The sequence below is a fragment of the Myiozetetes cayanensis genome, unplaced genomic scaffold, assembly GCF_022539395.1.
Source record: "Myiozetetes cayanensis isolate MyiCay16 unplaced genomic scaffold, myiCay2020 scf6-25, whole genome shotgun sequence".
In the NCBI taxonomy this organism is placed as follows: domain Eukaryota; kingdom Metazoa; phylum Chordata; class Aves; order Passeriformes; family Tyrannidae; genus Myiozetetes; species Myiozetetes cayanensis.
The window spans coordinates 54,273,349-54,291,722 of NW_026087853.1; the positions used below are offsets into that span (position 1 = coordinate 54,273,349).

The 18,374-nt window shown below is 59.7% G+C and overlaps 4 protein-coding genes across 12 annotated transcripts; 1 reads left to right on the forward strand and 3 right to left on the reverse strand.

Moving 5' to 3' along the window:
* Positions 1–1,825: 1,825 nt before the first annotated feature.
* On the reverse strand, positions 1,826–2,950 carry LRRC10B (leucine rich repeat containing 10B). Its single transcript, XM_050336487.1, has one exon. It carries the CDS (start codon positions 2,948–2,950, stop codon positions 2,093–2,095), a length of 858 nt encoding a protein of 285 aa, XP_050192444.1. The 3' UTR covers positions 1,826–2,092.
* A 696-nt stretch (positions 2,951–3,646) lies between these two features.
* On the reverse strand, positions 3,647–8,178 carry SDHAF2 (succinate dehydrogenase complex assembly factor 2). Of its 2 annotated transcripts, XM_050335125.1 has the most exons (7): positions 7,283–7,429; positions 5,461–6,373; positions 5,169–5,386; positions 4,407–4,516; positions 4,200–4,277; positions 4,042–4,114; positions 3,647–3,948 (listed from the first exon to the last, which is right to left on the reverse strand). In XM_050335125.1, exons 2-7 carry the CDS (start codon positions 5,751–5,753, stop codon positions 3,821–3,823), a joined length of 900 nt encoding a protein of 299 aa, XP_050191082.1. In that variant the 5' UTR covers positions 5,754–6,373; positions 7,283–7,429; the 3' UTR covers positions 3,647–3,820. The 2 variants fall into 2 exon arrangements, with proteins under 2 accessions (XP_050191082.1, XP_050191083.1); XM_050335126.1 differs by lacking the exons at positions 3,647–3,948; positions 4,042–4,114; positions 4,200–4,277; positions 4,407–4,516; positions 5,169–5,386 and adding exons at positions 6,462–6,571; positions 8,113–8,178 and having other exon boundaries at positions 6,086–6,373; positions 7,283–7,491.
* CPSF7 (cleavage and polyadenylation specific factor 7) lies at positions 7,783–16,331 on the forward strand. Of its 7 annotated transcripts, none has more exons than XM_050335119.1 (10): positions 7,783–8,243; positions 9,066–9,176; positions 11,840–12,061; positions 12,521–12,624; positions 12,871–13,016; positions 14,090–14,492; positions 14,597–14,718; positions 14,796–14,961; positions 15,084–15,257; positions 15,331–16,331. In XM_050335119.1, exons 2-9 carry the CDS (start codon positions 9,123–9,125, stop codon positions 15,250–15,252), a joined length of 1,386 nt encoding a protein of 461 aa, XP_050191076.1. In that variant the 5' UTR covers positions 7,783–8,243; positions 9,066–9,122; the 3' UTR covers positions 15,253–15,257; positions 15,331–16,331. The 7 variants fall into 7 exon arrangements, with proteins under 7 accessions (XP_050191076.1, XP_050191073.1, XP_050191078.1 ...); XM_050335116.1 differs by having other exon boundaries at positions 15,084–15,253; XM_050335121.1 differs by having other exon boundaries at positions 14,600–14,718; positions 15,084–15,253.
* A 165-nt stretch (positions 16,332–16,496) lies between these two features.
* TMEM216 (transmembrane protein 216) lies at positions 16,497–18,305 on the reverse strand. Of its 2 annotated transcripts, none has more exons than XM_050335131.1 (5): positions 18,060–18,305; positions 17,803–17,904; positions 17,631–17,723; positions 17,063–17,264; positions 16,497–16,975 (listed from the first exon to the last, which is right to left on the reverse strand). In XM_050335131.1, the coding sequence occupies exons 1-5, from the start codon at positions 18,070–18,072 to the stop codon at positions 16,960–16,962; spliced, it is 426 nt and encodes a 141-aa protein (XP_050191088.1). In that variant the 5' UTR covers positions 18,073–18,305; the 3' UTR covers positions 16,497–16,959. The 2 variants fall into 2 exon arrangements, with proteins under 2 accessions (XP_050191088.1, XP_050191087.1); XM_050335130.1 differs by having other exon boundaries at positions 17,063–17,435.
* Positions 18,306–18,374: the final 69 nt, after the last annotated feature.

Below are 18,374 nucleotides of genomic sequence, written 5' to 3' on the forward strand. Positions count from 1 at the left end.
TCGAGCCAAACTTGGGAATTTCAGCATCTCAGCATTCCTAAGCTTCTGTTGGCCTGGCTCTGCCTGTACTCCCACACCAGCACCGGGTTTCTTTTATCACCCGAAACCTTGGAAGGTGGCAAAAAGTGCAGCAATCCCGGTGCTCCTGTTGCTCAGATCCGTTGCAATTCCCAATCCCGCTCCTTTGTGCTGGCAGCCAGTGGGAGCAGATGGGAATAGCAGCGTGATCCCAGCTGCGGAGAGGCCACAAGCTGGTACACGCCAGGCCGGGAGAGGAGGTAGGGATATATATAGGCACAGACGTATGGATGATGCATTCCCGGGAGCCGGGGCTCACTGGTGCCAACATTCCCAAAATACCTGAGTGGAGCAGGAATCTGTCAGATTCCTACTGGCTGCAGCAGCTCCTGGTCCTGGTGGCACCATGATCGTCACCAGATCCAACTCCTTCCCCAGCCAGGGTGTGGAAAACAGGACTGGAAAAAACTGGGTGGTGGAAAAAGACCCCAGGGAGGTAGGATCCCCCTTTCCCAAGTGTAGGAGCTCCTGGATTTGATCCCGACCATAAGGACGGGGGGGCGGCATCGAGAGCCACCTGCATCCCTATTCCTGCCAGACATGGATGGGCTGGTGTGGGTTTACATGGAACTGGTGGCCTTGGACCTCGCTTAGAGCCAGAGATTGGAATTCTGAGGGTCTCTGTCCCCCAGGTGATGGATAATTCCTGCTAATTAGCAGCAGCGTCTTCCCAGGAAAAGCAGCAGCACCCCCACATTGAAGGCACAAGGGACTGGGAGCGACCCAGCATTTCAGGACCATGTTCCTGGGAATTTGTGGAATTCTGGGATACTCTGTTCCCCGGCCCCACAGTGGGTGGGAAAAGGGATTGACAGCCTGGATGTGTTCAGAAGAGCTAAATCCAAGAGGGAAGAGCAAGTCGAGCTCCTACTAAGCCCTAAATCCCTGGAATTACTGCTGGAAAGGCAGAAGCATCCTCAGCCTGAGCTGCTGGAAGGGGTGGCACCGACAGCTCCCACACATCCCGCACTTGAGGATGCTCCATGTGTCCAAAATAGCCACTGTGGAGTGGGAAAGGGGGGAAAATCCAGCGCTGCCAGCTCCAGAGAGGATGTGGCAGGAGCTCTGGCTGCTTCCCAGCCCCCAAACCCAGACCCCTCGGGATTAAAAGCGGCGGTGCGGTCAGAAACCTCCAGCAACTTCCAGACCTCAGATCCGTGAGCGTCCCACCACACTGGAATGGCCTGGAGACAGGTGGAGGGAAACGGGACTCCTCCAATGCCAAAAATAAAAGGAGCACCAGGATGTGTTGCCGTGTTCAGATCCCAAATAAACCTTTCCTGAGGCTGCTCCCTGTCACCTTTCCCTCACACCAGGTTTCCTTGGAATTGTGCTTTTTATTGCTTGAGTTTGGTCCAAGAGGCACTTGGAGACAGGAAGAGGGGAGGATAAGGCAGCAGAGCCCTGGATTTGGTGTCTGTTTTGGAAAGTCTCCTCTTCCCACAGAGGGAAAGCCCTTTCCAGGTTGGAGACAGGCAGGTGGAATTTCCATCGGCTCCTTCCCAAACCTGATGGTCAGGAGGAGCCGGGTGGGAAATTCTCTTCCCAAGCCCAATTCCAGCAGCAGGATGGGGATTTTGGGGTTGAGAAGGGGTCTGTGCCTTCATTCCCAAATCCTGCAGCTCTTCAGTATGCCAGGATCCATGTGGAATGGATTCAACCGGCACTGCTTTTCCCTGTGCTGCCCATGGAGATGGGAGTAAAGGATTTTCGGAAGTGGCCGGGCAAGAATGTCCCTGTGCTGGTGGGGACACTGAGACTGGGTAGGAGGGTCTGTGGGGTCACCCCTCAGGCAGGGGGCTGTATCCCAGATCCAAGATACCCTGGGATGCTCCCGGGTGGGCTCGTGGATCCAGATAGCGATCCATGAGATCCAGGAGGCAGCTCCTTGCTGTCCCAGCTGGGAGATGCCGATCCTCGGACTACCGATTTTTCCACGTGGAGGCTGTGAGCTTCCTGCTTTCCCAGCCCGAACTGAGAATTCCTTGGGAGGCAGGTGGAGGTCCCACGTCCCTCACGTTTCCTCCTGGGAGCCCGTCAGGGCCTCAAATTCCTGCTCCCCGTCCTGTGGCCCGTCCTCGGCGGGCACCGGAGCGGCCTCGGCTCCTTCCTCCTCCTCCTCCTCCTCCTGCTGGAGCTGAAGGCTCCGCAGCCGCTCCTGCCGCGCTTCCATGTATTCCTGCGCCCCGTCCCCCACCAGCCAGACCTCATCCCCGACCGGCGGCGGCTGCTGAACCGGGTTGTGGTCGTAGGAGAGCAGGCGCAGGGCGCCCAGGCCGGTGAGGTCCGGGAAGCGGGAGACGCGGTTGCGATCCAGGTCGAGGACGCGGATGCCCTCCATGCGCAGCAGCACGGGCGGGAATTCCTGGAAGCGGTTCCCGTAGAGCCAGAGCCCGCGCAGTCCCGCCATGCGGGGCAGCCCCGCGGGGAGCTGGGACAGCCGGTTGTCCCCCAGCTGGAGGCTGCGGAGCTCGGGAAGGTGCAGGAGGGCGCGGGGGAAGCGCGCCAGGAAATTCCCCTCTATCCAGAGGCAGCGCAGGCTCTGGAGCTGGGAGAAGGCGGGAGGCAGCCCTTGGAGCCCGTTGCGGCCCAGGTACAGGTGAGCCAGCCGGGGCAGGTCGCACACGGCCTCGGGCACCTCCATCAGCTCGTTGCCGTCCAGAGCGAGGGTGCGGAGGTGCCGCAGCTCCCCGAGCTCCTCCGGGATCTCCTGCAGCCCCGCGTCGCTCAGGTAGAGCTTCCGCAGCCCCGGTTCAGCCCACAGCGCGGCCGGCACCTGCCGGCTCCGCACCTCTAGCCGCTGCTCGGTGCCGTCGGGGCCCTCGGCGGCCGCCACGGGGGCCCCGCGCCCCGAGGAGCCGCCACTTCCCATCGCGAAGTGGCGGGAGAGGCACCGGGGGAGGCACCGGCAGCGGGACGTGGGCGGGGCGACGCCGTGGCCATGGCAACGCCAGCGGCCAATAGGAGGCCGCGTTGCCCGGGAAGAGGCCACGCCCCCAGTCCACATTCACGGGGTCCCCCCCCGCGCCCTATTTACGGGCGCTATCTGGGCCCTCCCTGGCCGCCCCCTATCCCCAAACAAGGCAGGGCCCTCTCGCGCCTCGTTCCCAGCCCCCTCCCGGTAGCCTGTGGTCAGCATCCCCACCCTGAACTGGGTGGGAGTCTTTGAGCTGGGTGGGGTCCCTAAACTTGGAGCCGGGGGGGAGGGTGGTGGTCCCTGAACTGGGGCCCTAAACTGGGTATGAGGCCCTAAATTGGGTGGGGGGCCCTCTGGGACCCCCAGGGAGCTGGGGGTGGGGGGTCCCTGTGTGATTCCCCACATCCCAAGGAGCCGCCCCTGGGAGCACAGACCCCCTTCCCAATGCCCTTCCACTGCTCCGTGGCCAGGGTGGGCATTGATGAAGTCCCCCAAGCGCCTCCCGCACGCACCCTACGGGGTCCTTCCTCCTCCTGATCCTCCCGCTTCCCACCCCAGCCCTGTCTGGGTTTTCCTGCCGCAAATCAGCTGTGTCATCCCAAATCCAGCTCGGAAAAACGGGCTCGTACCGCCCTCCAGTGGCCGCAGGACGAGTGACACCCCCTGACCCCTCCAAATCCTCCTTCCCGGAAGGATTTGGGAGGCAAGAAACCCCGAAAACGAGGAGGGGGCTGACTGGGATCGTGCGCAGGGTCTTTAATGCTCTCACGGGGATTTGGGAGCTTCCCGAAAAAGCCGAGGCTGGGACTCCCGGAATTTTGGGGGTCACATGAAGGGGTCATCGTTGTGCCACAGATTGGTGGGGAGGTTGTTGGTGCTGAATCCACTGGGACGGGGGCCCTGGACACCCTCCACGGATCTGGGAGCCCAGGTGGGACCCTGCGACCACCAGGCTGGGAAATCCAGGAGGAAAGCATCAGTGAGGGTGGAATTGCCCACTCCCTGGTGTGGGGGGGGGGAGGGCTGCAATCCCACCCCACGCTCACCTGGAGCAACGGGAGCCAGGGGTGAGATGTTGGTCAGGTACTGGTTGTGGATTGTGGCGTATCCCGGCGGATCCTGCGGGATGGACGGATGGAGGTGGGTTGGGCGCGCGATCCTATAGGAAAAGGGGCTTGGGACGGGCGGCATTCCCGCAACCCACCTTCTTGCTGGATTCCTGTGGTCCCACTCGGAGCTCCAGGGGCCCGAACGGGGCGTGGTGGCCCATGGCGGGCAAACCCTGCGTGGGAACAGCAGGATGAGGAGGGGACATGGACGCATCCCACTCGTCCCATCACTTCCCGGCTGGGAGCACAGGGATGCAGCATCCCCTCCCCACGGGGGTCTCGCCACCCCCTCCCCGGCTCACGTGGCGGCTCTCGGGGCAGCAGGGATCCACGGTAGGATCCACGGGCTGCGGAAGCTGGCAGGCGTCTCTCGGGGGGCAGCTCGACGGCTCCGGCCTCCACGGCGGGGCATCTGCGGGGAGCACACGGAGCACGGGTGTTCCCACTTCTCCCAGCACCATTCCCAGTCTGGGAATTACCTGGACACACTTGTGCCCCTATGCTTGGTGGCGGGGGGAGGTCTCCAACCATCCCAAAACCTCCTGGGGTCAGATTTGGTTCCAGGACTGACACCGCCAAAATCCTTGGAGTCAGCCCTGGGACCATCAACATCCCTAAAACCTTCCAGGGGATGGAGCTGGGCCTGGAACCACCAATATCCCAAAACCTTCCTGGGGATGGAGCTGGGCCTGGAACCACCAATATCCCAAAACTTTCCTGGGGATGGAGCTGGGCCTGGAAACACCAGGACCCCAAACCCTCCTGGGGATGGAGCTTATCCCGGCATCCCCACACACCAAATCTTCCTGGGAATGGAGCTTTCCCTAGAAACCCCAACACCCCAAACCCCTCCTGAGAATGGAGCTGGGCCTGGGACACCCAGGACCCCAAAATCTTCCCAGGGATGGGCCTTCCCTTGGTTCTCAACACTCCAATCTCTCCTAGGGATGAAGCTTTCCCCAAGACCCCAGAATCTGCCTGGGAATAGAGCTTTCCCTGGGATCCAAACACCCCAAACTGTCCCAGGGAGCTTTCCCTGGATCCCCTCCATCCCAAATCCCTACCTGGCTGGGCAGGACTGGTGCAGCCACTCTTGGCGCTGTGTTCCCTGGATAACTTGGGAGGCTTCAGCCCCTCGTAACAGATCCGGGAGAGGGAAAACTCCGGGGGATATGAACACTCCAGCTCATCCACACACTGGGGCAGGATCCTCTGGAATTGCGGGCGCCCGAAGGGCTTGAAATCCTCAGCAGTGGCGGAGATGGACACAAAGGGGTCCGGGCTGTGATGGAAACGGCCGTGACGGAGCGATCCCAACGTTTCCCCACCCAGACTCGTCCCAGAGCAGGGACCTACCGTTCGGAGCACGGCGTGATCAGGGATGAGAGGGCCGAGTAGTTGTTGGTGACGTATCCGGATCCAGAATGGACCCCCAGGAGCGGGTGCACGGACGCCTGGTCGGGGGGTTTGACTCCCAAAACGCGCCCCTCAAACTTGTGGGATAATCCCTGGGGTCTCTTCCCGAAGGACACCTCGTAGGTGGTGACATAGAGGCTCAGGAGGTCGGAGCGGTCCCCGCCATGCACCCTCACCAGCGGGAATCCCGTTCCCAAGCCCCCAGCTGGGGAATCCTGCGGCAGGGAAGGCATCCTGGCACCGGGATAGAAGGGCCCTACGCCATGGCTGGAGGTGCTGGCAGCAGCTCCCGGCCTTCCCAGGGGGCCCAGAGGGTGTGGAATGTTGCCGTGGAATGTGACTTGGTCTCCTGGCAACTGCGACAATGGGACTCCAGGGAGTCCTGGAGCACCGGGAATGTGGAGCTTGGACAACTTTGGGAGGGAGTACAGCCCTTCTGGGTGTGGGGTCACCTCCCTGGGAGCCCGGGAAAAGGGGGCAGGTGGGAATTAGGGGTATCAGTGGGGTGGGATGTGCCAGAGCGAGGTGGGAATGTCCCCAAGGACCGGACCCTGATGTCACAATGTAGGAAAGCAAGGCCAGCAGCCCCGGCTTTATTCAGCATTCCAGCATTCTACAGTGTCCAGAGGCTGCCAGAAGAGGAGGAGAAGCCCAGGGAAGGCGGCAGCAATTCCACAGATCCCCGTGTTCCTGCGCTGCTGCGGGAAATGGGCATGGAGGCATCACCGCTGGGGCTCAAACAGGTATTCCAGGTCCGGCTGCTGCAGCCGCTGCTCCCTGTTCCTGTTCCTGGCAAATTCCCGGAGCATGTCCAGCACATCGTGCTCGAATTCCGCCGGAGCCGGCTTGGCTTCTGCAGGAAAACAGGGAAAAATCGGCCCTGTGTTGTCCCGAGGCACCCCGGGGGCCCATCCCGGTGTTCCGGGGGGGTCCCCACGCACCAGTTGCCCAGTAATAGATGTCCCAGTCGTTACTGGGCTCGTTGATGAGCCGGTCGTAGCGGTTCAGCTGCTCCTCACTCATCTTGCCCAGGTTTTCCTTGGCGAAGAGGCTGGGAAAGGCACGGATATGGAGGGGAGGTGGGAGAAGAGGTGGGATACGATGCCCAGCTCAAGGCGATCAAGGAAAACACGGACCCCCAGCCTGTTTTCTGTTCAGCTCAGCGGGTAGGAAAACACCAGCACGGCATTCCCAGAGAAGCCGTGGAATTCCCAGCCTTGGAAGTGTCCAAGGTCAGGTTGGAAAAGAGCCTGGGGCAAGCTGGGCTAGTGGAAGGTGTCCCTGCCTGTGGCACCTGTTCATCCCAAATTATTCCAGGGTTCCACGTGCTGGTTTAGATGGGATTTGGGGAAGAAATTCTTCCCCGTGATGGTGGATTTCCCAGAGAAGCTGTGGAATCTCTATCCCTGGAAATGTTCGAGTTGGAGAAGGGCTTGGAGCAACCTGGGATAGCGGAATATGGATTTGACAGTCCCTTCCCACCCAAACTATCCCAGGATTCCAACCTCTACTTCAACCCCAACATCCAAGTGGCCTTGCCTCCACACATCCCAGGATTCACACACATCCTGCAAAGGACTTGGGCTCAGCCCTCCCCAGGCTCTGCTCCGTCCTCCCCACTGGATCTTGGACCTGCAAAGCCCTTGGGATGGTTTATCCCGTGGATTTTGGCTGTGCAGTCCCTCACTAAAGCCCTTCCTGCAACTCTCGGGGCTCTTCCCTGTTAATGCACCCGCCGGGACACGCCTGGAGCCCATCCCACCTGAGCAGGATGCAGTTTTCCAGCATCCCCCTCTTCCTGCTCTCGTAGAGCAGCCGGGCCCTCTTGGTGTCCAGCGGCTCCTGGGGACGCTCCTGCCAGGGGGGCAGCGGGATCTCCAGCACGTCCTTCCCGGAATCTGGCGGGGAATCCCCACGGTATCCACGCCAGGGGATCACCGGCACCGCCAGCTGCCGGCGCAGGGAGCGGAGCTGGGAACAGGGAATGCCCAGAGATGTCAGGGCCGGGACCTCCCCAAATCCTGCAGGACACGATTCCCAGTCCCAAACCACCCCAGGACTCTGCTGCTCCCAAACTCCCCCCGGTGCAGCCACATCCCGTAACACCTTCCCAGATCCTGCTGCCCCCAATCCCTTATCCCAAAACCCCCCCAAATCCCTTTTTTCCCTATTTCACCCCAGAACTCCCTTTCCCCCCTTCTTCTCCCCCTTCCCATCCTCCTCCCACCTTCCCTCACAGACCCTCCTTTCCTCTTCCTTCCCTTCCCTTTCCCCCTCTACCTCCTTTCTCCGTTTTTCCCTTCCCTTGTTCCCGTTTTTTTAACTTTCCCCGCTTTTCCCCTTTTTCCCCCAAACCCTCCTTTCCTCTCCTTTTCCCCCTTCCCTTCCTCCCTTTTTCCCCCATTCCGTCCCTTTTCCCCTTTACCCCCAGACATCCATTTCACCATCTTTTCTCCCCCCTCTCCCTCTCCTTTACCCGCTTCTCCTCCACGTTTCCCCTTCCCCTTTCCCGTTCCCTTTCCCTGCCCTTTTTCCACGCCTTTCCCCTCTTTCCCTGCCCTTTTTCCCATGCCTTTCCCCCCCATTCCCCACCCTGGCCGCCGCCATGTTGCCCGCGGCCGCTCTGGCCCCGCCCCCCGACTCTATGCCCGGGGTGGGCGGGGCTTTTGACGGAAGTGGGCCTGTCCTGCACAGGAAGTGGGCGGGGCGCGGCGGCGCTGGCGGTGAGCGCGGACGGCGCGCGCGGGGCCGGGAAGGGGGGGAGGGGGGCCCGAAAGGAGGGGGAGGTCGCGACCTATCGCGACATATCGCGACTTGCCGCCCCCTCCCATCGCAACGCCCCATTCCCGAACTCCCCCCCTGGATCGAGCTCCTCGGGGCCGCGTACGGCGGGGATGGGCCGGGGGAGCCGGCGAAGGGGAGGCGAGGGGGGCGATGGGATTTGGGGGAACACAGGAAATTTGGGGGAAAAGGGGATCTAGGGACAGAAGGGATTTGGGGGGACAGAGGGAATTTAGGGGGCACACGGGCTTTGGGGGGAAGAAGGAATTTAGGGGGTAAGGGGATTTGGAGGGGAAAGGGGATTGGGGAGAAAACAGGGAATTTGGAGAGACGGGGGGTTTGGGGGAACAGAGGAAATTTGGGGGGACAGAGGGGGATTGGGGGGAAGAGGAATTTCAGGGGGACACAGGGATTTGGGGCAACGAGAGGATTTGGGGGGGACAGGGAATTTGGAGGGGAAAAAAGGGATTTGGGGGGAAAGAAGGAATTCGAGGGGGACACCAGGATTTGGGGGGAAGAGGGAATTGGGGAGTAAGAAGGGATTTGGGGGCAAAGTGGGGATTTGGGGGACAGAGGGGATTTGGGGGGGAAGAGTTTGGGGAGACACAGGGATTCGGTGGGAAAACGGGATTTGGGTTGATACAGGGATTTGGAGGAAAGGTGGAATTTTGGGGACTTTGGGGAGAAATGGGGAATTTGTAGGGACACATCCAACACATTCCCAAGGCTTCACTGACTCACTGCCCCGGCCCCCCTTTTCCCAGAGCACCTTCCGTGTCCCGGTCCCAGCCCGGGCTCCTGCTTTTTCCGCCTCTGGAAATATGTCCGAGGGAGCGGATCTGATTGACATCTACGCCGACGAGGAATTCACCCAGGTGAGGGTCGGGATCGGGATCTGCCCCCCCTGCTTTTGGGAAAGAACTTCCAGTGTCTTCCAGCTCAGCCAAGGTGTGGCTGAGAAAGGGCTGGGATCGTTCCCAAATCCCGGTGGTTGAGATTAAAGGGTTTCCCTGTGGGTCATGGATATTTGGGATTTAGGGGTTTAGCTGCATCCCAGGAAAACTGAGGAATCCTGGCTGGAAGAGGCACTTCCAGGGAATTACACAGTGAAGAGGTGCAGAGGGATGAATCCATGGGATCACTCGTCCTGTCCCATCCCAGGGGGGTCCGGGATTCACAGGAGGGAATGGGTGTTGGAGATGCAGCTCCTAGGGATTTCTTGGATCTGGGAGAGCCAAGTATGAAGTGAGAAGGTGGAAGATGGAAAACTGCCATGGAAAACCCGTGGAAGGAAGTTGGCAAAAGGAGAAGCCACAGGAAGTGGAAGGAAAACAGCTGGATTAAGGAATCGCCATGGAGGGAGGAATTCCTGGGAGCTTCTGGAGGGATAAAGAGGAGCTGGGAAGGAAGGAATTCCTGGGAGCTCCTGAATGGATGAAGAGGAGCTTGTTCTGCTTATTGGGTGACAATATCCATGGATTAGACCTTCAGGAAAACCAGGAAACTGTGTCCATGCATGACCTTGGAGCCCAGGGGGCTTCCAGGTGCTTTTCATCCTCCTGGGAAGAAACAGGAGTTGCCAAAATAATAGGAATGCCACCAAAAAAAGGGAGTTGTCTGTGCTGCCTGCAGTTTCCAACTTCCAAGCACCTCTCCTGCATCATTCCTGGAAAACTCCTGGAATAAACCAGGTTCCCAGTGTATTGAACTACCTTGCACTGGGACCAAATGGCTGTGGATTAGGAATGGCCTCAATTTGTGTGTTTTTATGGAATTTGCATTGGGCAAAAGGTATGCCTGGAGTTGGGAGAGCTGGAAAACTGCAGGAATGAGGGTGGAAAGTGGAAAAGTAGGAGAATCCGTGGCTGGAGTTGACGTGGGAATGTTTTCTGAGGAGCTCGGAGGGTCTGGGGTGGTTTTAGTGAAATCTTTGGGATCTCTGGGAATAAGGAAGTGAAGTGGGTGAGAGGAGGATGGGAGCAAGCTGGGATACACGGGAATTTTGGGAACAATACACCAAAGGGTTTTGACTAACCAAGAGGATTCTCAAAGCTGGAATGATGATCCAGGCCAACAGCTCTGGCACCTCGCTCCCTTTGGGATGTGTGGGAGCAGGAAACCCAGAGTGAATCCGTGTTGGGGTGTCCCTGTGGCATTCCAGGGATGCCAGTGTAATTCCAAATCCCACTAACAGTGCCCACTGGGCTTTATCCCTGTGCACCTGGATTGGGAGCCGGAGGATCCCGATAAACTCCCAAGCTGAGGCATCCTCCACGTATCCTTAGGGATTCCAAGTGATTCCTCCTCCTTCCTATTTTTGCTCTCCACTTTCTGAAACTTCCAGCAGGAACCTCCCAGCCTTGGGCCGTGTCCAAGGGCTCCTAGTGGATGTAGGAACGTGGGAGTGGGAATAACTAAACACTTGAGCTTTCTTGGGAATGAGCACAAAACTCCAGCTCCCTTTTCAAGTCCTGCTTTTTGTCAGCTCTGTGGGAAGAGCCGAATGCAAAGGATCAGGAAGAGGGAAAACAGTTGGATTTTAGGATTTCCATGATCCCTGTGCTGAGGATCCTTCTCCCTCTTGCTCTCAGCGGTATGTTTGCAATTCCCTGACTCTCAGAGTGTGGCTCTATCCTCCTCACACCATTTCCAGTGGAAAACATTATCCAAACTGCCTGGAATTCAAAATTTGGGAGCAGAACCTCTTGTTTTTGTGGGACACCAGCCCTGTGCCTCGCTCCCATGGGATGGATCCTTCCAAAGGGATTGAAGGGGTGTGCAGCTCCCAAGCTGGAATTTTGGGAAGCATGAGCTGCCAAGGAGGGAGAGGCTCATCCCTGGAGGGCACTTGGTTTTCTTGCCTTCCAAAGTGGGAATTTCCTCCTGGTGGTTTCCAGGAGCAGCAACTTGGGTCTTGTCCTGTTTGGGAAAGCTGAGATCCCAGTGGGCTGGTCCTTGGAATGTGCCTGAGCTCAGTGAGGTTTGGGATATTGGGAAGCAATTCTTCCCTGTGAGGGCGGTGAGGCCCTGGAATTTATTTTCCAGGGAAGCTGTGGCTGCCCCATCCCTGGAAGTGTCCAAGGCCAGGTTGGAAAAGGGCTTGGAGCAACCTGGAATAGTGGAAAGTGGATGAGATGGTCCTTAAAGTCCCAAACCATTCCAGGATTCTGATTCTAACCTCTGCTTCAGCCCCAAAATCCAAGTGGCCTTTTTTCCATATCCCCCAGGATTTACACACGTCCTTTCCAAAGGATTTAAGCTCAGCCATCCCTGGGAGCTCCCATTAGGGGAAGGTGGGAGGTAGGGGTGGGAATGGATGATCCTTAAGGATCCCACTCCCTTCTCATCCAAACCATTCCGGGATTCCATGATTCCGTGAAAGCGGAGCCCATTTTTTTGGGATTGCCCAGGTGAGGGGCGGCCGTAATTCCCAACCGTGCACAGACCCAAACCGAGCGATTTGGGTGGGAATTGGGACAGCCCGTTTGGAAAGGGAGAGAGGAGGCTTCCCGAGCCTTTTCCAAAGGCGCTTTTCCAGCAGGACGCGGAGTTCAGTAATGCTGACCAGATGGACCTGTACGACGATGTGCTGACGGCCAGCTCCCAGCCCCAGGAGAAGCGTTCCGGAGGCTCGGAAGCACCGCCAGAGCTGCGGCCGGAGCCGTGTCCCAAGCCCAACAGCAAACCCCCGGCCATCCTCTACACCTACAGCGGGCTCCGCAACAAGAGGGCCGCCGTCTATGTCGGGAGCTTCTCCTGGGTGAGGCCACGGAGGATCCAGAAAACCCTCCCAGGGAATTTGGGATTCTGGGAGAAACCCCCCCTCCACCCCAAGAAGCTGTTGGGATCTTTTGGCCTTGTGATCCTCAGGGAAAAGGGATTTGTAGCCCTGAGAGCTCCAGAGAAACCCCTGAGGGGCTGCAGGGCTTTTTGGGAGGGGTTTCTCAGCTCTTTGTGGGGGCTCCAGGGTTTTTTAGGGGAGTGCCTCTCCATTGGTGGGACCTTTGGGAGCTGCTCCCAAATCCCCTTTTCCCACAGGGAGAATTTTGGGAAGGTTTCGGCTTGCCTAGAGAACAGGGAGAGCTCTGATATCCATTCCCAGAGCTTTTTCCAGAGCTGAGGAGGATTTTAAGCTCCCTGAGGGACTCTGGGGGTGACATTCCCAGGGCGGGTGGGGGACACTGGGGACGGACAGACATCCCATTCCCTCTTCCCTCAGTGGACAACGGACCAGCAGCTGATCCAGACCATCCGCTCCGTCGGAGTCTACGACGTGGTGGAGCTGAAATTCGCAGAAAACCGAGCCAATGGCCAATCCAAGGGGTAAGAGCCGGCAGGATTGGGGTGGGAGTGGGGCCAGCTGGCACCTCCCTTGGTTTGGGGAGGAGTGAGGGTGCTTTTCCCCCCTGGCACAGGGGATGCACCCGGAGACTCCCAAAGGGAGGAGGTAACGTGGAACACCGGGATGGGATCAGGAATGGGGTTCTGCGGGCTCTGTTGAGGGGGTGGAATTTGGGAAAGGGGCCCCTCACCTCGAGCAGGGGGTAAACCTCCCTCTGTCCTGCGCAGGTACGCGGAGGTGGTGGTTGCCTCCGAGAACTCAGTGCACAAACTCCTGGAGCTCCTTCCTGGGAAGATCCTGAACGGAGACAAGGTGGAGGTGAGGTTGGCCACCCGGCAGAACCTGTCCCAGTTCGAGGCCCAGGCTCGCAAACGTGAGTGTGGCGTCGGAACGGTGTGGGCGGGGGGATCCACAGCGCACACAGCCCCCCAAACTCCCCCCCGGATCAGCTGCCAGGCCCAGCCCAGCGAGCCCTCGGGATGGGGGGAAAAGCAGGAGTGCGTGGGGGTTGTTTTTCCCGTTCCTCAGCCGGATTAGCTCCTGACCCGAGTCTTTATGATCCCCTTTTAGGTACTCCCACACTGCGAAGATCCCTCGTAGCCTCCTCCTCCTCCTCTCCAAACTGAATGGGCTTAAGCTCTTCAGGCTCTGGGCATAGCTAAGACCCTCCATATCTATTAGTAGCTCCAATCTGGATCTGCTCCAGAGTTTTTCCATCCCTGCGGAGGTAAGGTGCCCAACACTGGAGGAATATTCCAGCTGGGACCTGGCCGTATGGCGATAGGTGGTCCTGGCCTCACTCCGCAGCGATGCGACGGGATCCGCAGGGATTGTCCTGGCAGGAGTGTCCAAGGAGGTCTTTGTAGGTCCCATGGCATGTTTGGTGCAAGGAAAACCCCTCTTCCCTGCCCCTGGAGTTCTGGTGGAGCAGGGGGTGATCCCTGAGAGTTCCGGGTGCCCCCAGGGCGCAACAGAGCTTCCATGGATCCTTCGGGAGCTGTGGCTCCCTGAAACCCCTCCTTTCTCATCCTCAAAGCCTCTTCGGGCAGAGCAAGGCTTCTTCTCCTTCTTGGAATGCCAAGTTTTCCTTCCTCTGGCAGCAGCTCCATTGCTGTCAGTTCTGACCCCTCCTTGTGCTCCTCCATGCTTGGGCCTTCCAAAATCCACATGTGGATCAGGCTCTCTGGGTCTTTGGGGATCTCCCCCCGCTCCTTGTGGCTTTTGGCTCCTGTCCCTGTGTCCTCCCTGTCCCCCAGGGCACCGTGCGGGTTCTTGGAGAGCTCTTGGAAAAACCCATGGAAGTGGACACTACATTTGGCCGGCTGGATCTTTTCCCTGGGCACCTCCAGCTCTCCGGGGATGGGAGGCAGAGGAGGAGCAGGAGCTCTCCGAGAGCTGGAGACCCTCCAGCTGGAATTCACAGCTCTTGCCCCGTCCTGATCACAGGTGTGCCGCCGCGGGCCCACTCCCGGGATTCTGTGGACGCCATGGACGGCCGGGCGACGCCGACGGACAGTGCACTGCCCCCTTCCCGCATGGAAAAGCCCCCCTCGGTCCTGCCCTTCTTCAGCCGCCCCCCCGCGCTGCCCCTTATGGGGCTGCCTCCCCCTCCCATGCCCCCCGCCCCCCTGTCCTCTGCTTTTGGGGTCCCTCCACCTCCTCCCGGAATTCCCTACCAGCACCTCCTGCCCCCTCCGCCCCGGCTGCCCCCTCCTCTGGCCGTGCCCCCTCCGGGGGCCGTTCCCCCCGCCCTGCACCTCAATCCCGCCTTTTTCCCGCCTCCCACCGCTGCGCTGGGACCCCCTCCGGATACCTACGGCAAGGCCATGGCCCCCTACAACCACAGCAGGTGAGCCGGGGAGTGGGAAGATTGGGGGGGGCAGAACAGACGTGGGAAGGTAGGGTGGGATGCTCCCAGAGGCTTTGGGTGTCCTGCTAATCCCAGAATTCCAGCAGCCGGGAGCTGGGCCCGCCGCCCCCGGCCGTGAGTGAGGGGGAGTTTGAGGAGATCATGAACCGCAACCGCGCCATTTCCAGCAGCGCCATTTCCAAGGCTGTGTCCGGCGCCAGCGCAGGTAATTCCCGCCTCATTCCCAAACCCTGTGCCAGGATAGATTCCCACTCCTGATCCCTTGGCTCCCGGCTTTCCCAGGCGACTACAGCAACGCCATCGAGACACTGCTCACGGCCATTGCCGTCATCAAACAGTCGCGCGTGGCCGGGGACGAGCGGTGCCGTGTCCTGCTCTCCTCCCTCAAGGATTGCCTGCACGGAATAGAAGCCAAATCCTACAGCAGCAGCTCCAGCAGCAGCTCCAGGTATCCCTATGGATCCCACCTAACCACATCCTCCCTCTGGATCTGGAGATCCAGCCCAGCGGGGCCCAGGGGATGCTCCCAGCAGGTGAGTGACTAAAAGGTCCCTCTTTGTCTTTCCCAAGGAAAAGGCACCGATCCCGGGAGCGCTCACCCAGCCGGTCCCGCGAGAGCAGCCGGAGGCACCGGGATCTGCTCCACAGCGACGAGCGGCACGAGGATTATTTCCCGGAGCGGAGCCGGGAGCACGAGCGGCACCGGGACAGGGACAGAGACAGGGACCGGCACCACTGAGGCAGGTCGGGGGCCCCAGAGCCACAGGGGAGGAGGGACAAGGGGGGCTCTGACCTCACCTTTCCTCTCTCCCCACAGGAATTCCACAGGAAGCGGTTTTTAATGGACTTGTATCGTATCCCCTCACCTCGACACCCCGAGGCCGCTCCGCCCCATCCCGGCCCCCTCCCAGCCACTCCCAGCCCTCTCCCAGCACCTCCTGGCCTTGGGAATCCTGCCCACTGCTGCTGCTGCTTCCTGGGGCCATCCCACTCTGCTCCGTGGACACTTGGACCCAAAGAGAAATGGTGCTTTTATTCCATGGAGGGAGGTTTGTGAGCCCTTCCCAATCCGGGGGGGGAACAGAGGGGACGGAGCCCTCCCGATCCCAGGATCAGGAGCCACATGGCAGCCTCTGGATCGCCTGGGGACACTCCTGTCCCCATCGTCCTGGCGGGACACTGTGCCACACTCCTCCTTTTCTACCCTCACCCTCCAAGAGCTGGGAAAAGAGGGGCTGGAGCTGGGCCGGGGGTCACCCCCTTCTCTATCCTGACATTCCCCACAGCAGCATTCCCACCTGAACGGCAGCTCCGGCCTCTCCTGCAGCACCTTCCTTGTTTTAGAGGAAGCGGAGGAGGCAGGGCAGGCTGCAATTCCCTTGTGTCCCCTCCTGATCCCTCGGGATCCCTGAGCAGGAGAGGGAGACCCCAGGAGGGTCGGGATGAGCTGGGACACGCTGGTGACTTCCAGGGCTGGAATCGCCCCCGGAGCTATTCCTGGGCAGGAAAACCCAGGTTCTGGGAAGTCTTTTTAAGTTGAACTCACCCCAAAATCAGGAATAATCCCCCCCAATTTCCCAAGCCCCCCAAGGTGGGAGCGCTCGGCAGGAGAGGTCCGGGTTTTTTTTACTTAACACCACAGATTTTTAGTTTCTTTCTGATAGTGGAGGGGAGAAAAAATTCCCTCAAAATGGCAGAGCAAATCCCTGGAAGCCCCAGCGAGGAGCTGCCCCCCCTCCTGCTCGCAGTGATTAGATTTGTCTTTGGATAGGTTGGGAAAATTGTGTAATAAACTCGATGACGTTGTCAAGTCTTTTACACAGCGTTCCTGTCACATTCCTGCTGTGGGATTTGGGATAATGAGGGAATGGGAGGGATTTGGGGAGCTTTTAGTGCCTGGTTTGCCTCACATCGTCCTCTGAGGGGCTCCTGTGTTTCCCAAGGCAGTTCGGAGCGCTCCCATTCACATTCCCAGGCACCAGGTAAAAATAAATATTTATTGGAAAATAGTAAATTATTCTGGAAGGGTGTAGAAAAAAATAAAGATTCTTCGTACCTTGAGCTGGCACAAACTTGGAGGGGGTGAGTCCGGGTGGGAGCAGGTCCCTGGCACATGCTGCGGGTGAGGTGGGAAGCAGGAAAAGCAGGAGGGATGTGTCCATGTGGGAGTGGGAAAGGTGGGAGGGATGAGTCCAAATAGAAGAGGGAACAAGCAGGAGGGATGTGTCTAGTTGGGAGTGGGAGAAGTGGGAGGGAGGATGTGTCCAGATGGGAGCAGAAAAGGTGGAAAGGATGTATCCAGGTGGAAGCAGGAAAGGTGGGAGGGATGAGTCCAGGTGAAATGAGGAGTAGAAAAAGTGGGATCCTTCCCTTTCCTGGGGCTGGGAAGTGGAGCTGGCACCGGTGACACTTCCCTGTGTCCCTGGGCCGTGTCCCCGCCGTGGCCTCAGTAGGGATCCGCACTACGGAAAAGAACAAAGAGGGATGTGTCAGCTCCAAACCAACCTGGAAAACTCCCATGGCGTGTCCCCAGTCCCGGGATGCGGCACCTGGAGAAGGAGAGCAGCGCCAGGAGGCCCAGGAGCAGCTCGAGGCCGTAGAAGAGGAGCAGGATGGCGCTCAGGAAGAATTCCAGGCGCAGGGAATAGGTCTGGAGCAGCAGGTAGTAGCTGGCCAGCGCCGCCGCCGGCACCGTGAGCGCCAGGCTGAGCGACAGCGGCACCTTCCGCCGGCACAGGTTCCCCTTGGAGCCTGCAGGATACACGGGATCAGGAACACCTTCTGCTACTCCAGGTTGCTCCAATGTGGCTGTGAGAACTTCCAGGGATGGGGCAGCCGCAGCTTCCCTGGGAAATTCATTCTGGTGCCTCGCTGCACTCACAGGGAAGAATTTCTTCCCAGTATCCATGGAATCCTGGAATGCTTTGGGTTGGAAAGGACCTTATATTCATCTCATTCCCGCTCCCTGCCGTGGGCAGGGAGGGACACTTTCCACCAGCCCAGGTTGCTCCAAGCCCCCTCCAGCGTGTCCTGGAGCATCCAGGGCTGGATTTCGGGGTTATCTCAGGACTCCGCACCCGCCGTGGAGCCTCTGGAATTTCGGAGGAGGGAACTCACCGAAGAAGATCCGCGTGGCCTCAGTGCCGAGGTAGAGCAGGAGCAGCACCACATCCAGCACCAGGTTGGAGACGGGATAGGGCAGGAGCAGCACTGCGGGAACAGCCGCGCGGGAATCACATCCCTGCCCGTCCCGCCGGGCTCAGGAAGGGGGCCGGAACGGGGGGCTCACCCTTGTACACGAACACGAACGCCTCCAGGAGGAAATAAGTGGCGCTGTACCAGCCGTTGAGGAAAAGCAGGATCTGCAGCGGCACCGAGGAGCGATGGCGGCCTGAGGGGACACGGGGCGGCCGTGAGGGAGGGGCGCGCGGGGGAGTGGTGTGGGGGGACGGCGAACCCTTGTAGCGCCTTGGCCGCCCCCCAGCACCGCTCCCAACCCCGGTTCCCCCCGATATCCCGCTTTTCCCGCCCCGCTCCCGCACCCACCCCTGGGCGCCATCTTCCATCTCCATGGGAACCGCCGCCGCCACGCCCGCCCGCCCGCCAGGGGGCGCCGAGCGCAACGCCGGGGCCGCTCTACCCGCCCCTCTCGATGGTCTTGCAGGGCCCAGCGCCCCGCTGCTCTACCCGCGTGTCTCTATGGTAGGAGGACAGACGGGCAGGGAGGGGGGTTCGAGTACCCCGCCCTCCCAAATCCTACGATCCACTGGGATGAGAATCCCACGCTGCAGAAGTGGGAATAACCCCGTTTGGTGGCTGCAAGCTCAGCGCTGACCAGGATCCAGTGAAGGTCAGGCTGTG

What these genes read in the sequence shown, in the direction of transcription:
- TMEM216 (XM_050335130.1), bottom strand. An exon ending in GTTCGTGTTCGTGTACAAGG is followed by an intron (nt 17,724 to 17,802) that starts GTGAGCCCCCCG and finishes CTGTTCCCGCAG; the next exon opens with TGCTGCTCCTGCCCTATCCC. An exon ending in GGCCACGCGGATCTTCTTCG is followed by an intron (nt 17,436 to 17,630) that starts GTGAGTTCCCTC and finishes TCCAACCCAAAG; the next exon opens with CATTCCAGGATTCCATGGAT.
- LRRC10B (XM_050336487.1), bottom strand. Translation starts at nt 2,950, where the DNA reads ATGGGAAGTGGCGGCTCCTCGGGGCGCGGGGCCCCCGTGGCGGCCGCC.
- CPSF7 (XM_050335119.1), top strand. Translation starts at nt 9,123, where the DNA reads ATGTCCGAGGGAGCGGATCTGATTGACATCTACGCCGACGAGGAATTC. An exon ending in CCGACGAGGAATTCACCCAG is followed by an intron (nt 9,177 to 11,839) that starts GTGAGGGTCGGG and finishes GCGCTTTTCCAG; the next exon opens with CAGGACGCGGAGTTCAGTAA. An exon ending in ATGTCGGGAGCTTCTCCTGG is followed by an intron (nt 12,062 to 12,520) that starts GTGAGGCCACGG and finishes CTCTTCCCTCAG; the next exon opens with TGGACAACGGACCAGCAGCT.
- SDHAF2 (XM_050335125.1), bottom strand. Translation starts at nt 5,753, where the DNA reads ATGCCTTCCCTGCCGCAGGATTCCCCAGCTGGGGGCTTGGGAACGGGA. An exon ending in GCTGCCCCGAGAGCCGCCAC is followed by an intron (nt 4,278 to 4,406) that starts GTGAGCCGGGGA and finishes GTTCCCACGCAG; the next exon opens with GGTTTGCCCGCCATGGGCCA. An exon ending in CACAGGAATCCAGCAAGAAG is followed by an intron (nt 4,115 to 4,199) that starts GTGGGTTGCGGG and finishes TCCATCCCGCAG; the next exon opens with GATCCGCCGGGATACGCCAC.